The sequence below is a fragment of the Marmota flaviventris genome, chromosome 8 (assembly GCF_047511675.1).
Source record: "Marmota flaviventris isolate mMarFla1 chromosome 8, mMarFla1.hap1, whole genome shotgun sequence".
NCBI lineage: Eukaryota > Metazoa > Chordata > Mammalia > Rodentia > Sciuridae > Marmota > Marmota flaviventris.
In genome coordinates, this window is record NC_092505.1 from 32,470,801 (window position 1) to 32,487,877 (window position 17,077).

Consider the following 17,077-nt stretch of genomic DNA (forward strand, 5'->3'; position numbering starts at 1 on the left):
TTGTTTCAAGTCTTTAAAATGTTGGAGCTTTTAGTAACTTGCCACACCACAGTGAAAACTGATTAACACAGCCATCATAGATAAGGTGAAGGAAGAGAATGAAAAAGCAGTTGATATCAGAACTACACCTTATAATCATAAAGAACTTCTAAACCAATAAAAATGATCACTGAACCAGGTGCACTGGCGCACACCTGTAATCTCAGCAGCTCAGGAGGCTGAGGCAGGAGGATCACAAGTTCAAAGCCAGCCTCAGCAAAATCGACGTGCTAAGAAACTCAGTGAGACCCTAAATAAAATACAAAATAGAGCTGGGATGAGGCTTTTGGTTGAGGGTACCTGAGTTCAATCCCCGGTACCCACTCCCCCCAAAAAAAATGATCACTGATTTTCACAAATTTGTAAATCAGCACTTTTCAAACTATCTATTATGATGAACCAATTACCTTTTTATACTCAACTCTGTTCAAGACCAATGCTTAAATTGGTAAAATTTTTCAAAAATCCAAAGGAAAAAAATTACTCAAAAATCAAAACCCAAATTTAGTATCATTATTAGTTCAAAAGAAATAAAAAACTGCCAAATCACTATGAAATTCTCCAAATGCTTACTCCCAATTTCTGACATAATTGTAAACAAATTCCAGTTCATGAAACTACACTGAGCCACAGAACACACTTTAAGTAAAACTGTTTCAGAACATGTGGAGTTAAGAAACATAAAGCCTTTTATGACCCTGTAAACTTCTTGGCCATGATATAACTGGAAAAAAAAGTTACACACAAATTTGGTCCAGAAAACCAAAAGTAAAAAATTCCTTTTGGTATCTTTTCCACTCTGCAAAAATAAACATGGTTTCTTTTCTCTGCAAGCTTAAAAATCATGGTGTGTGTGTGTGTGTGTGTGTGTGTGTGTGTGTGTGTTCTATTTATTGATGATAGACATTTAAGTTCTGTGAAAAGTACCTAGCTCCTAGACTTAGTAATTTTAAATGAAACTGTTTCATTTATAACAAACAGGAACCCAATTATTTTATATTGACATATGTAGTTTACCACCATTCTCTCTTATTATCATCTAGATACTGGAAAACAGCTACTTCTCTTCATTTATTTAACAACCTGCAATAAACACGGTTTAGTACCAAAAGTCCAAGTACATTTCAAATCACACTTAATTTTCTAAAGAATGAGTCTTTCTTATATTGCAAATGATTCAAAGTTTTAGAAATTCATCTCAAACCTTAAAAGTAGTTCACCCAGAAATACTTTTTTTGGGTAGTAAGATTCCGATTCTGATGCATGTTATTATATGCACATTATTATTCTTTTGGTTTGCTGAAGTAGCTGCTAGCCATTTAAAAGGCTGGCTCTTTAAAAATGAATGAAAAAGAAAGAAATGATTGTTTCATAAGCTGTCAAATAAAATATTGTATTTAATGTGAAGGTGTTTTCCAAGTAATTTTTAAAATGTGTATGGCAAAGTCAGATTGGTTTGGGTAAAACAGACTAAACTATAATATTTTTGCAAGGCTTTTGAAATAAATAGTGATTCTTAATATAAAAAATAACTTTGTAAACGAAAGTATTTTTTTCAATTTTTTCAGTAAACATTATATTTCACATTCACAAGCTAGCTGTTACCCAGAGCAACAAAGTTAGGCAGTTAAGACAAATATGGTCACCTTTATCCCCACTGAGACACTTGAAGAAAAGTATTTAGAGAGCTCAACTGTGTTTTCAAACTCTAAATCTGTTTTTTTAATTATTTTAAACACCAATCCATATCAGTTTCTTTCTTAAAGATTTTTTCTTAAATATCCTTTATATTTGACTACTCTAAGCACTTATGCCTAAAATGTTCTCAGGTCAGTAGACAAAAAGGAAAGTATATACTAAAACAATAAAATTTTAATCAGCAATAATATGAGTAAGCCCTGAGAAAAATACATCTATAGGAAATCAATTTCTAATCTGATTAAAAATAAGAAAGACATCCTAACAATATTCTGACTATGTAAAATTTCCCAAAATTCAGAATTAAAGCCTAGAAATTCTTTACTTCCCACTGAAAACTATCTCTAAAAATGTTTATCTCTTAGACTTAAAAAATGAATTAGGTAAATTTCCTTTCTAAGGTAAACATAAGTCGTATTAGCAGAAATTAGATAATTTTTTGCTACTAGTTTCTGAAAGTATGTTTTATATGATTATTTGGATATTGGGGAAGGAGGTCAGTAAAAAGGCAATATTTTTAATTTCCATACCAAAACACAAGTAAAGTTATGCTTCTTTTTAAATCCCTACCAAAAGGTAAAAAAGCAACAGTTCCATAAGTCATATTTAAATACATATTTGAAAGTTAAGCTTCCCTTATATTGGGTAACAAGGTGAGAAACAGAATTCTTAAAGATGATGAGTGTTACAGTTAGAGATAATTCTATAGAATTATCTGTTTCAACTCATCAACTGAAATGTACAAGGTCACATAAATACAGTTAAATACTTTTAAAACAGATTAATATCATTAGAAAAACCACCTAATACGTTTTAATTAGTCTTCATATAAATTTTCAAATTAAAAAAATCTATTGTAATTTGTGAGCTAATTAACATTCATTTTCTTTCCCTTTAAGTTTGGGACAAATTCAAACATTATAAGTCTTACAGATTTTCTAATCCAGGTAATTCTTGAAAAAAAAAAGTACAACCAAAAAATACCTTTCTTCTTGTTCAATTATTGTAAGAAAAAAAAAAAACAGAGTTAATGTAGATAAGGCAATAAGATACACAATGCTTTAGTTTTTTTAATAAAAGGAATGGTTAGTTAAGCTTCCACTAGGCTTTAAGCCCAGGAAGTCTGGCTTCCTGAATTGTTGTGCTTTCTAGAGCATTAAGTTTGTCAGATTTACAGTGCAGATGACAATGCTAAAAAGAAATTTCCCATAGTGTTATGGAAACAGGAAAACTATAAATATTTGAGTGATAAAGGTTACCCTCTAGACTAAATGTTTACTTTTACTGAAGATTAAAAAAAAAAAAAAAAAGGTATAAAGCTAAGGAGTATCCATCCAAGAACTCTGATGCCAACAATTCAGGTGCAAATGCTAGAGGGGCTTTATGCCAGTATTTTCACCCACTTGCTATTGGTTTTGTCAAACTTGTCAATTTACTTGAGTAAATTTGGAGCAAAAACCCTAATATAATTTTTCTTATAAATCTTTATTTCTGGTACATGTTATTACAGCACATAAAGTTTTTCAGGATATACATATTATAGCAGAAGCAGTTCTACTACACAAAGGTAAATATCTGATAATTACAAATAACTATCTAATAGTGCAGTTATGAATCTTCATATATTCTATACATAAAATATATATCTAAGTTTTAAATAGAGAAATAAAATTCTACTGACTTCAATGATTTCAAAATACTTACTAAAGTCTCCTGTAAGAAAAACTCCTTCTGCTCCTGGGGCCCATTCTTTGCAGTATAAGCCACCATCAGCACATCTGTGGATGCCAAATGATTCATAGCCTCTGGAAAACTTATCAATTCCACCTTCATTCTCTCCAATGTCACTCAATATCTTGCTAAACTTCTTATACCTTTGAAAAAGTGCAAAAGAAAATAAGTTAAAAATTGAATAGTCTTCCAAAAAGATGAACCATAATTAAGTAACTGCATTAATCATATCAGAAACAAAAGACAAGATTAAAAAGGAATAATATAAATAATTTATTGGTAGATGATGGCCTGGTAGGATATCACAACTGTTGTGTCAAAATAAACCAAACAAATTCGACTAATTTTTTTTTGGAATTTTAAGCATTTTGGTATAAGAAATATAATGGTTGTATTATTATATGAATCTTTCAAAAACCATCATAATAGCAATTTCTATGACAAGATATTCTAACAAAGAGAATTCCTACTCTCTCCCCCATAACTTCTAAGAAAATGAAAGTAAATTAAACAAAATCCTGCAAGAAAAATAAAATTACCCTATGTCAGAGTTTTATAAACTTTCCTGTAAAGGGCAGAGGGTGAATATTTTCAGCTTTGCCAGCCATATGGTCTCTGTCACAGCTACTCAACCGTATCTCTGAAACATGAAGAAGGCCACAGATAATTCACTAATGAGCAGGCATGGTTGTGTTCCAGTAACACTTTATTTACAAAAATAGGTGAGTCATTTTTGACCTGCAGACTGTAGTTTGCCTTACCTTGCCCTAAAGCACCTAAGCACAGAAAGAACATATATCATATCAAACTACAAAAAAACAATAACCATGAGAAGAAATTGAAGATTCCCAAACAAGACCAAGAATATGGTTCTCTATACCTTCTCCCATTTCCTCCTATATTCAATATTGATACATCAAAAAATGCCCATTTTCATTAATTTTCCCTATATATAGCAAAAAGCAAACTAGGAAGAAACTGTAGAAGTAAACCATGTGGCAGGTGCTCTCTGTCAAAAATTAAGGTAACAAAACCACAGAATGAATTTGGCAATGCCAATAAGCTTCTGGGCAGCTCCTTCTCCACCTATGGACTCCATGAAAAATGCTATGAATCCAGATGGAGATATAGATGGAACACACAAAATATGAGAAGTTGACTAATAAAAAAAACACACACACCAATTTAGCTGAACAGAGTCTTTCTACAGATATTTCAATTAAAAATGAATTCAATAAAGTCACGGGTAAGAGATTATATTACCAAACAACAGAATGAGAAGCTCAATGACACTACAGACCTAAGAAAACGAGTGCAAGAACAAAATATGTCACTAGAAAATAATAAATAAATTAGAATTAACAATAATAATAAATGTAAAATGAACAAATATTGCAAATTAAAATAAGTAAATAGAGGACAAAAAGACAGAATTAATTAAAATAGAGATAGCTGGTAACTGAAAATAAATGGACATAGAAGATACAAAACTGAAGATTTTTCTTTAAGAGTTAAATCTTCATATTAAAAAAAGCATGCCATGTTTCAAGAAAAGTTTGGGAAGCAAACACACAAACATATCACAATTTAAGCTATTAAAATTTAACGCCTATGGGCTGGGGTTGTGGCTCAGTGGTAGAGCGCTCACCTAGTATGCATGAGGCACTGGGTTCGATCCTCAGCACTACATAAATGTAAAATAAAAATATTGTATCTAAAAAATAAATATTAAAAAAAATTTAACACCTAAAGAAATATCTTCATAGACAGTAGGTAGAAAAAGGAAACAGCACATTAAAAGCAAAAAGATAAAGCCAAGGTCATATAATTCTAAAAAAGAAAAGTTGTAATATAAAAATGTTATAAAAGACAAATTCTAATTTAAATGTAAGATATTTTTAAAACAGTCAAATTTAAAGAATGGTTTTAAGGCAAGAAGACTAATGAATCATTATTTAAGAAAAATAAACTTGTTTCATGGAAAATTTGACAATCAAAGGGTTAAAAAGAAAACATATAGGAATAAACATTATAGGAATATGGCTGAGTACTAACTCTCTGAATATAGAACTATGGCTAACCAATTGTAGAACTAAGTGAATGTGATCACCATATCTGGACCAAATTAACAAAGCAAAAACATTATTTAAAAAAGTAGAAAAAAATGTGCTCTATATGTGTAATATAATCTGGAATGCATTCTGCTGTCTTATAAAACAATTTAGAAAAAAAAAATTTTAAAAAACAGCAGTGAAAGGGAGATAGAATTATAAAGTAGTCACTTAACACTGACTAAAATTTAAGTCTGTCATACCTTTTAATCTCATTAATCTTAGATGGGCATTTGGAAAATAATAAATATTAAGGTAAAGAAAGTTATAGAAGAATTTCAACTATTTTTTATTTCATTTAGCTTCATTGTTTAAAATTAAATTTAACACACATTTATTTCACTCATGTTTTACTATATCATTTACTATCAAATTTTTTCTCCATTCATCTACCTGTAGATAAGCACACAAAAAATAACACAAGTTATATTCCCTTAATATCAGTGACAATTTTACTTTATTTCTGATGAGGTTACTTTATACTTTCTCCATTACATTGTTGTAATCATGTATAACAAATAAGTATCATCTTAAGAAAATTAAATCACAGGGTTCCTAAAACTACATTACTTTTCCATTATATAGTCCTATATAATCCTATAGAATATTCATAAGAATTTTACTTAGTACATAAGAACTATGTTCATAAAATTTGGGAAACTTAGATCATTTAAAATAGATCTATGGAACAAAAATGAGTTTCTGAAATAATATTGAGACGACACCAAAATTAAGCACACAATAAAAGGGCAATTAAAGTCAGTATGGAAAGAATGGTTTAACCAATACAACACTGGAATTTACAAGTTTGTCACTGAAAAGTGAATCTTTAAATAATTTCCAAGCATCAAAATTATAAATACTAATTTTTAAAAATAAAAAATAAAAAACATTCACAGAAAAGAATCTTAAAAAAAAAAAAAAAAGATTTTCAAAGTCTCATATAACTAAAATTCCATTTTTCACTAAAAGGCCAGTCTGCACAGACAGGGTGCTGTCTGGCCAAAAAGACATTCTCAAATGTTTTGTTGAAATACAAGTCAAAGAACGATTTGGCATCAGCTATAAAGATTTCAAAATCACACACTCTTCAAGTAAGGAATTCCTTTTTCAGAAATTTACCCTTTGGATACATCACATAGATAGCAAAGACACTTACATGTACACTGACATTCATTATAGCACTATTTGTAATAGCAAAGTAGGGAAAACAATCCTCCTATTTACAATGGAAAACTGTCTGAATAAACCTGTGAAATATTCAAACAACAAAGTCCACAAGAGCAATTAAGAAAAATCAGGTAGAATAAAATGTGTTCATATGAAATCATGCACAAAATAATCCCAGTCTCATGGATAGTCCCTATTCCAAGGGTATACAAAATCAGAAGAGCTGGGCAGTTACCACAAATATAAGGTACTGATCCCCCAAAAGAAACACAAAAGTGCTAACCAAAGGACAAAAAAAAAAAAAAAAAAACTACTGAGGTTGGCCTTTAAGTATGGAAAACAACAGAAAATAAGGAGATGTTAAGATGGAGAGTTCAAAAGTTATACCCTCTATTTCATAGCTACAGCCCATTATTACCAGTCTGGTATTAATTCCAGAACAGGGAGAGGAAGAAAAAAAAAAAAAACCTCCAGACTATCTACAAACTCTTCTTAATTGAAATACTGGCAACTGTTTCAAAATACTAAAATACTGACCTGGACAAATTAAATCTATGGATGGGGTGGAACACCAATGCAAACACTTTAAATCCTATGAGAAATATTTCTCTTAATCTGTTTCATGTATCAGTCAGCTATACTTTTCTGTATATGGTAACTCTAAACTATATTAAATGGCATAAATAATAATAAGCAGTAAGATAATCAAATGATGTGATATAATCAACAAAAATATATGGGCTTAGGGCAAAAAATACACACACACATATATAGCAATACAAAGAAATTTACTGATTTCTTTAAAAAGCATACACTAGGTGGTTACAATACTTTAAAAAAACAGTTTTAGATTTAAGTTTAAAAACTAATCATTCTTAAGAAGTTTCATAAGGTATGTTCAAATGTTCCATTTGGTAAAATTTCAATGGAAACAGGATTATAGCATCATATTACTTTAACTAAATATCTTGACTTCCCTCAAGGTCAGCCCTATAGCTGCAGATAGAGGAATGCACATTCCACTTTGAAATCACTGTGGCTCAAAGAAGAAAATGCCTGAGGATACAGCAAGCTCATCATGCCTGTGCCCTTTCCGACTACAGTACTCTTTCTTAATATTTTACTGAGAATTTATAGATATTTAAAAACTAGGTCAAGTTTTTCGTAACCAACAACATAAAATGAAGTTAATATAGGAACAAGTATTTTGTACAGATATAGTGAATTGTTATAAATATTATTAGATTTGATCTCTACATTAATGTTAAAAATCCCCTTTCTTATAAAGCAAAACAGAGTCACGGAAAAATAAATTACCCAAGATCAATAAATAATAGAGGTAAAATCAATAATTTAAGTTATACTTAACTAAATCCCAAATTAAAAGTCATTTTTTAAGTCTTATACTTAGGACTGTTACTCTTAAAACTAAAATAATAAATGCTGAATAAGTCTAAGTTTAAATCCTAATTCTGTTACATGCTATATGTGACTCTGAACAAGTCACTTAATATTTTTCTTATTTTCTTTCCTTTTTAAGCAGAGAGAAAACTCACAGGTCACAGGGAATCAATGAAATGAGGGTGGGAGCCTTACCCAATGTAGCCAACATGTGGTCAATAAATGTTAGCTATAAAAGGTCTCCACCTAGAAGTGATAACACTTATACTTTAAAATGTATCAGTTTTCATTGATTTATAACACTTGTTTAGATTTTTAAGGTGCATGTTAATTATTAGGAAACCTTAAGATTTTTCCCCTCAAATTTCAAGTGTTTGAGAATACTTTCCAATTTTTCCCTGCTATAAGAAAATTAGGCATACTAACATATAACATATACTAGGTACTTCATATTGATTTAAATGTATGCTACGAGATGTCCAGGAGAATGTTAAGTAGCTTATATTTAAGTGCAGTTACTATAAGGAAGTAGTAGGGGACAAGGATAGGGAAGAAAAAATAAAACAGGCTAAACTCTGTGTTCTCCTGAAAGATGATTCATCCTAGATCAGCACTGAGACTCTATTTCAGACAGGGTTGTGAACACAGATTTGTCAGGGAAGATGGATCATGTCTTATCTACAAATGTCTTGGATGTAGAATCCATTCTCAAGTGCTTCTGAGTGGGCCTAAAACTCACAAACCCCCTCAGGGAAATCCGTTCTTTACTAGCTTAATTTTTGAGATTTCATTTTGTTGTCCGCTTCCTAAGGGGAGACTTAATTTACAGGCAAGTAAAAGCATAGAAATAAAAACTTAAAAGAAAATTTTAATAGCTAAAAAGGAAGGAAACAAGATTAAATTCAGGGGAAGTTGCACTTTGGTTTGTCTTAGAAAAACAGGTTTTGGGCCAAGGCTGTAGCTCAGTGGCAGAGAGTTTGCCTTGCCCATGTGAAGCACTGGGTTCGATCCTCAGCACCACATAAAAATAGACAAATAAAATAAAGACATGCTGTCCATCTACAACTACAAAGAAAAAATAAAAACAGATTTTAAATCAGTCTTTAAAAGGTCTTTGGGTATCTGGCAAAAACTTTCTTCTTTAAGCAAAAAATATCCAGAATATACAAAATTATTCATTTATTTAGGCTGTCAAATGAGACCTTAAGGTGAATATTTTATGCTTTCCAAACAGAAGCAATTATTTAACTACCAAAAACACATGTTTATTGCAGTATAAAGATATTTATTCTATGCTAATAATTTGGCTACCACAAGATCCTTGTATCAAGTTGCTCATCAGTACAGTGAAAAACACTATTCAATCCATGCCTATCAAGCTGAAGCAGAGATAAGTGAGAGTTAACAGAATAAGAAGTAAGACAACAGGAAGGAATTAGTGGTTCTAACTGAGAGAAGAGGTGATAACAGAAGGCTTTAGGGAGTAGCTAGCACTCGAGTTATAATTTGAAGACTGAATAGTATATTTTGGCAGCTGGAGAAAAGACAGAGAAGAGTATTACATGTGTAAAAATTAGGTGGTTCTTGTCCACGTGACAACTGTATCAGAGCAGAAGAATGTGGAGGAATTTAGTAGCCTAGAAAATATGATTTTCAATAATAAATTGAATAAAAAATTAAAACCTTTAAAAGATTTATACAGGAGACAACTGATATCATCAGAGACATGTTTTAAAGAGAGCAGTTTCAAGGGATGAATTGTGGCAGGGAGAATCCACAGATTAATGGAGTCTTTATTAAACAGACTATTAAAAACATCAGTATTATTTTGTTATACAAGATTGAACAATGGAAAGAATTTTAAAATTGATACCACAGAATTCATGTGTATTTACCACAATGAAATATCTGAGGCAATTAACAATTTAAGTAGATAAGGTTTATTTAGCTTGCGGGTTTGGAGGTACAAGCCCAAGACTGGGTGGCAGCTTTAGTTTGGCTTCTGATGAGGAAGGCTTATCATTGCAGGTACAAATATAAAAGTAAAAGGGTCAGATCTTGAACGAGTGCTGAGAGAGAAAGACTCTGGGGTCTCACAGTCCCTTTCAAGGGCAAGCTGCAATGATCTAAGGAACTCCCATAAGGTCCTACCTTCTAAAGGCATACATTAATTCCCAGTGTCATTATCCTGGAGACTAAGCCTTTATATATATATATATATATATATATATATATATATATATATATATATATATATATATATATATATATATATATGAACTGCTCAAGAACACTTCATAGCCAAACAATAGCAATGTGGTTTCTTATTTTTAAATGATATACTTTATTATTAACGTTAAATGTCATTACACCAAAATACATGCATAAATTTTCAAAATTCCATTTAAAATTTTAGTATCATTTCCTATCTGCAACCAGCTTAGCATTATATTCTTCACTTCATCTGTCAGGAAACAAGAAATGAGAAAACTTAGGAACAGGTGACAAAAAGAAGTAGTAAAATCCATCTATGTATTACATAAACATTAGTGAGCATCTACTATTTATCTAGTATTAACCTAGTCACTGAGGAAAGAGATAAAATACAAAGTTCATGCCTTTAAGACATCATATGTGGGAGACAGAAGAGCAGAAAAAGTTTTTATAGGGCATTGATAAAGCCTTAACATATACATAAGTAGCCAGAATATTAATTCCACAAAGACAAGGAAAATTATCTGTTCTGGACCTGGACATATTCCAAGCACCAGAAATACCTAGTATATACTTAGTAAGCACCTATTACTTGTCAGATTATCCATTTTATCACCATTGGCTAGAGACAGAGTTAGGTTTCAGATTAGACTGTTATGCCTGAATTTGAATCCCAATCCTGCCTTTTAATAGCTCTAAGACTAAATTTCTGAATCTGAAATGACAATAATAAAACCAACTTTATAAGATTACTTTTCTAATAAAATAATGTACCTAAATTCAACATAAAAATAATAAATAAGCACACTATTAGAAAAATGAATGTTTTGAATAAGGCTTATGGATTTTAGATCAACACAGAAAAATCAATAGCCTATTAAAATATAAGAAAGATAAAATTCACTATAATCCTACTAAACCATATGGTCTAGTAGGATTATAGTGAATTTTAGGCTTTCACATATACACACACACACACACACACACATCTCTGATTCACTCAATCCCATTGGCCCTCCAAATTCTAGCTTAACTTACAAAGGTTGTGATTTGCAAACAACTCAGCTACTTTTAGTATCTGAAAGATACCCTGAAGAGGTCAGATACTGAAAGTCTGTGAGTTCAGGCTGTTCTAACCAACTACCATAGATAATTGCTTGTTGTCTAAATCATTATTTCTTAAAGTTCTAGAAACTGTAAAATCCAAGATCAAGGTTCCAGCAGATCTGTGTCTGGAGAAGGTGCTCCTCATCCTGGTTTGCAGGTGTCTGTCTTCCCCCTTGGATCTTTATATGTTAGAGAAAAGAGACACACAAGCCTTCCTCCATGTATTCTTACAATTATACTAATCCTATCATGAAGGCACCACCCTCGTGGCCTAATTATCTACCAAAGGCTCCATCTCAAAACAAAATTACATTGGGTATTAGGGTTTTCAACATATGGGGATTCAAATAATCAATAAATGGCACTACAAAATGGATTTGTGGGAAAATAATGGCCCCATGGAACAAATTTTGCCTAGTAAGAAATAGAAAATGGGAAGGAGTCTTCAAATCAATTCCTTATCCTTCCTCCTTAATGTCCTGAATGACCAAGCAATCAGCTATGTAATAAAATATTTTAATCTCAACAATTCATTTCACCAGCATGGGTGTATATCAGGACTAACTATGTGGCTCTACACAAATAACAAAGATTACATAAAAATATTTTTTTAATTGAGGGTATTGGAGGAAATAAGGTCAATTCAAAATTGTTCTCTTTTACAAGAGTCAATACTACTTACAATAATGTCCTCAAAGTAAAAAGTAGTTATTGTTTATTAAATATTCTTTCCTAAAATATTCTTTCCTAACTCTGGTACTGAGTGACAGATGTAAGTAGGCCAGGGGAGATTATTGCTGAAATTCTTCTATATCTAAATCCCACATTTTTTTAATATGTTCCTATTCAGTTCATTAATTGATATAGTCCACTCAGTGAGCATTGTATGGACTCCTTATTTCTTTTAATAATAAGGCACTTATTTCTAGAATTCTATATTTACAATAATGGAAATACTAAAGCTTAAAGACAATTTAAAGAATCCACTATATAGCCATTAATGTAAACATACTTTGACTTCTTAACAGATTAATTAATTATAATAAATTAACAAAATGTAGCTAGAAATTAATTTTAATCACTGTGCCTTGTCTCATGGTTGCAAGCAAATTAATAATATATTGCCCTTGCAGTTTACCAAGGTATGATTAATGGTCAATATTAAAATTTCTGGGGTATTCTGGCAAAGTGAAAACCTGAATGCCTAACTAGAAAAAAAAAAAAATCATCTGAATGCAATAAATCAGAATTACTGAAGGTAAGCCCTGTGAGATTGCCCATCTGGTCAGGCCTAGAAGTGTCAAGCATTGTCCCAAGCACTTGAAGCTGCCAGCCTCTTTATCAGCCTCTCTCTTTCCAGTCACGCTCCTGTTCACGTCTTTGCTACATGCTCTGCTGATTACCTTGGAAAAGGGCAATGCTGTAACTGTTCAACTGACCTTTCAGTTTATTTTCTCTTGTGTAATATGAAACATGAGCTAACACAGTCTTAGTCTACTGATTTCTAGGAAGAATTCTGACTTAATGTTTCAATGGTCTTGGCTCAAATAACAGTCTGCTCTTCTGTGTTCAGGTTTCTCTTTTTGGAAAAATTACATGGAAAACACCAGAACAATGGGTTAGACAGACAGAAGCTTTGGGTCCTCTACAGACCATAATCTGCAACAACAGTGTGCTTCTGAAAATGTATGGTCAACTAGGATGTTAAGAAGGAATTTCAAATTTTAAAGTCACTACTAGAATCTTGCTTTCAATGTGATTTTCACTGTATCAAGAGATTTAAAAATATGATGTTTAGGTCTCTTCTGTGTTTTGACAGGAATCTTACTGTTACTCAGACACTGTCAAAAATTCTATACTCATCAAAAAGTAGGAAATTTAAAGATTCAAAAGATACATATTCTAGACCCGAATCTATGGTACTATCCATGTGACCTTTAGGAAGATAAGCACAAAAAGGTTTGGGTTCCTTTTCCATAAAATTGAGAAGATGAATTGAAATGCCCCATACAAATCTAAGAAACTATAATTCATACTCAAATTCTCTGATGGTCTGCCTGACCATAAGCCAGGAAACAAGAGAACCAGCTAACCACATACTAAAACTATGAGTCAAAATAATATTCCTTCCTTTTAATTTACCTCAGGTATTCTTCACAAAACCAAAACAAACAGAAAGTTGACAGAAAGAGGTGGGGTCATTACTGTGACTATAGATGACACTGTGGATCAGAAGCCTTTGGAAATGGTTTGCAGAAAGGGTTTGTGAAAGTGGGCTAGAAAAAGCTCTAATCAGAGCTTACTGGACATTTCTGATGGGCGCTCAAAGGACCCAAATACTGATAGAAAAGTCAAGTACTTTGCTCCAAGACAATAGGAAAAATGCCTTGATGCCATCTCAGGCAAGACTCTACACATTGCAAACTCAAGAGTATAAACATGAAAACTCCTTTGAAAATAAAGCACCCAGGATGCCCTCCTCAAACAGGGCCAACTAGGGAATTGATTCCCGAGGATTCATACCACCCCACTTCAGCTGTTTAAAAAACAAACAACAACAACAAAAAAAAAACAACACTCAAGAGTTCACTGTATCCAAGGTCCAAGGGGAACCACTTAGTGCTTCCACTAGCAGCAGACACTGACATTATCCACAAGTACTAGATTTGCAAGCATGCAGAATGCAAGAATTTTGCAGTCATAGAAGTCTCTGCCAAGATTTAAAAGGAAAATTTGGGAAGCCAGGCAGCATATGGCAGGAAACTGAATTCCCACAAGATGCTCCTAACAAGGTGATAGTGAGCTGTGAAAATGAAGCTGGGGCAACGAGGGAGACCCCAGAAGTCTGAGGTGCCAAGAACATGGAACACCTGAAATGGTTAGCCACAAGTAACAAGCAGAGCTGGCCCAAGAGAGAGGCCATGTGGGACTATAGTAAGCAAGGTGATGGGGGAGGCCCACCCAAGCACTTTGGAGCTCACACCACGCCACAAGCTCACACCATGAAAAGGGTATTGGGTAGGGAGCTTAAGGATTTAATATTTGGCCTGCTGGGTTTCAATCTTGTTTGGGTCTGATTCTTCTTTGCTACTGTCCTATTCCTACCTTTCGGAAAGGAGATGTTTGCCCTGTACCATTGAAGTATGCAGTTTTATTGATTTCACAGGGAGACACAGCCAAATCTGCTATGAGTTTCACAGATGACAATGGACTTTGACTTTTGAGCAATGCTGGAACTATTAAGTCGAGAGTATTCTTGGGAGATGAACTGAATGCATTTTACATTGTGAGATGGACATGAGCAGAGACTAGAGCAAAATATGTTGTTTGGATTTTAAATGTTCCCTGAAAGCTCATGTGTTAAAGGCCTGATTCCCAGCTGATTGATGGCTTTACTGGGAAGTGGTGGAAAGAAACTATAGAAGGAGAGGCCATGTTGGATGAAGTAGGTCATTGAAAGCATGCTCTTAAAGACTATATTGGAACTTCTTCCTCCCTTTTTCTCATTCTCTCTTCCTCCCCTCCCTTTCTCTGCTTCCCAGTTGCCATGAGGTGGACAGCTTTGCTGCATCATATGCTTCCCATCAAAACATTCTACCTTATCACTGGCCCAAAAACAATGTAAGCCACTTGACCATGTACAGAAACCAATGAAACCATGAGCCAAAATAAATTTTTCCTTCTTTTAATTTGCTTATTTCAGATATTTTGTCACAGCAATGCAAAGCTAAAAACTGGATGAGTGGATCAATTTTCATTTTGACAATGGCATATGACTCACTAAATAAACATACGAAAAATCCAAGAAGATGGGTGTGTGTATGTGGATATCTCTCTCTCTCTCTCTCTCTCTCTCTCTCTCTCTCTCTCTCTCTATATATATATATATATATATATATATATATACATCTAAAATAATCCACATTTTTGTACTAAACAGTGGTGAAATATCAAAGGTCTATCAAACATTCTAACAGTTCTTTTACTTTACTGAGGGAGACAAAATTTTCAAAATTCTGTCTGCTATAAAACTACAAAGATCAAAGAGCTTTCACAGACTCCCTACATATTGGCAAGATCTCTTTTAAGTTAAAAATAAAAATATTGAAGTTTTATACCTATATTAATTAAAATCACATTAAATTACAAATGCATGTGTTTATATATGTAACATATATATATAAACATTCATGTATATGTATGTATGTAAACACATGCACACAAACATATATATTTATATTTTTTTTTACAATAACCTAGCATAGACCAAAAAGAATAGCTCTGAAATTGCAACAACAGTTTGCAAGTACAGTGGTCTTCCATACTATCTTTGTGTTTCACAATTTATTAAAATTTCTCCTAAATTGCATATTTTAGTCTCTTAAATATGAGTTGAAATAAGATAAGGTTTTTAAATATTATTTAGCAACATATCTCTGTGGGTTGTATAATGAAGTATAGACATAAAATAATATTTATGAACATTACCATATGATCACGAGTCCTACACCAAATTAAACTACTATAACCCAGACTATAATGCTATAAGCAGATTTGAACAAATATCTAAAGTTAAATTCCATGAAAATACAACCAAATCTGTTTTCTAATAATGCCAGCCTGATTCTAATTTAGTAACCTATTCAACATCAGTAAAATAGAAAGTGAATTCACCTAGACTTTCTATTGCTCATGGGCAATAGTTTCCTGCTTTTGTATTTCCAAAGTGTTCCCAGATCACATACTGAACTGATCATTAATGTGACCTATTCATAATCAAAGCAAGTGAAAACATGAACTCACATAGGCTCCTCATTACTTATAGGCAGGATTCACAAAAAGCTTTGACCAAACTTCCAAAACAGCACAATTATATTATTACAAATTTCATTAACATTTTTTCCCAGATTATGAGTGCAATAAAAACAAGGATCTTTGTTTTTCTTTTAATTTTATGTGTTTATCCTTTTGTACAGTATAGGTTCTCCCAGCATGTGTAACCAAGAGATGCTTGTAAAAGGAGAAAAATCTCTTAATATGAAGTGATTTTAATATTTTATATTTTATAATATTTAATATCTGTAAAAAATATGAAATTCTTTCAATTTTATATGTCAAAAATTCTGTACTATTGTACATGTGAGAATTACAAGGATCAGAAGGGTTAAGGTCAGTCAGCAAGTTACTGGAAGAACCAAAAATTTAAAAAAACTTTTTTATGTTAAAGTACTTTTAAAATAGTCATAATAATGACTTGTAACAATGACTAATTCAACTCAATTTCAAATCACTTTTAATAAATTCACAAAGTTTTTATGGAAACTTTTAAATGTTAGGATTAATAACTCTACATAATATCTTCTAATTACTGAGTACTGCCCATGGATATTGCATATATGATTTTATAGAATATGTATGGAATATTCATATATAAACTATTAGGATTGTTAGATCTATATTTATTGACGTAAAAAGTGGCTCATAGCTTACTCCACAATAGGAAAAGGGAAGCAAGTTAAAAGATTTTTTGTTGTTCATTTAGTTATGGACATATATTAATGTATAGAAAAATTATCTGAAACATTATATATCACAATATAACTATG

The 17,077-nt window shown here is 32.0% G+C and overlaps 1 protein-coding gene across 3 annotated transcripts in view; it reads right to left on the reverse strand.

Moving 5' to 3' along the window:
• Gbe1 (1,4-alpha-glucan branching enzyme 1) overlaps positions 1–17,077 on the reverse strand; it is a 268,831-nt gene that overhangs the window by 211,899 nt on the left and 39,855 nt on the right. For all 3 annotated transcript variants that reach the window (XM_071615136.1, XM_071615135.1, XM_071615137.1), the window contains one exon: positions 3,442–3,611. In XM_071615136.1, the coding sequence (XP_071471237.1) occupies positions 3,442–3,611 (170 nt within the window). The remainder of the gene's footprint in view (positions 1–3,441; positions 3,612–17,077) is intronic.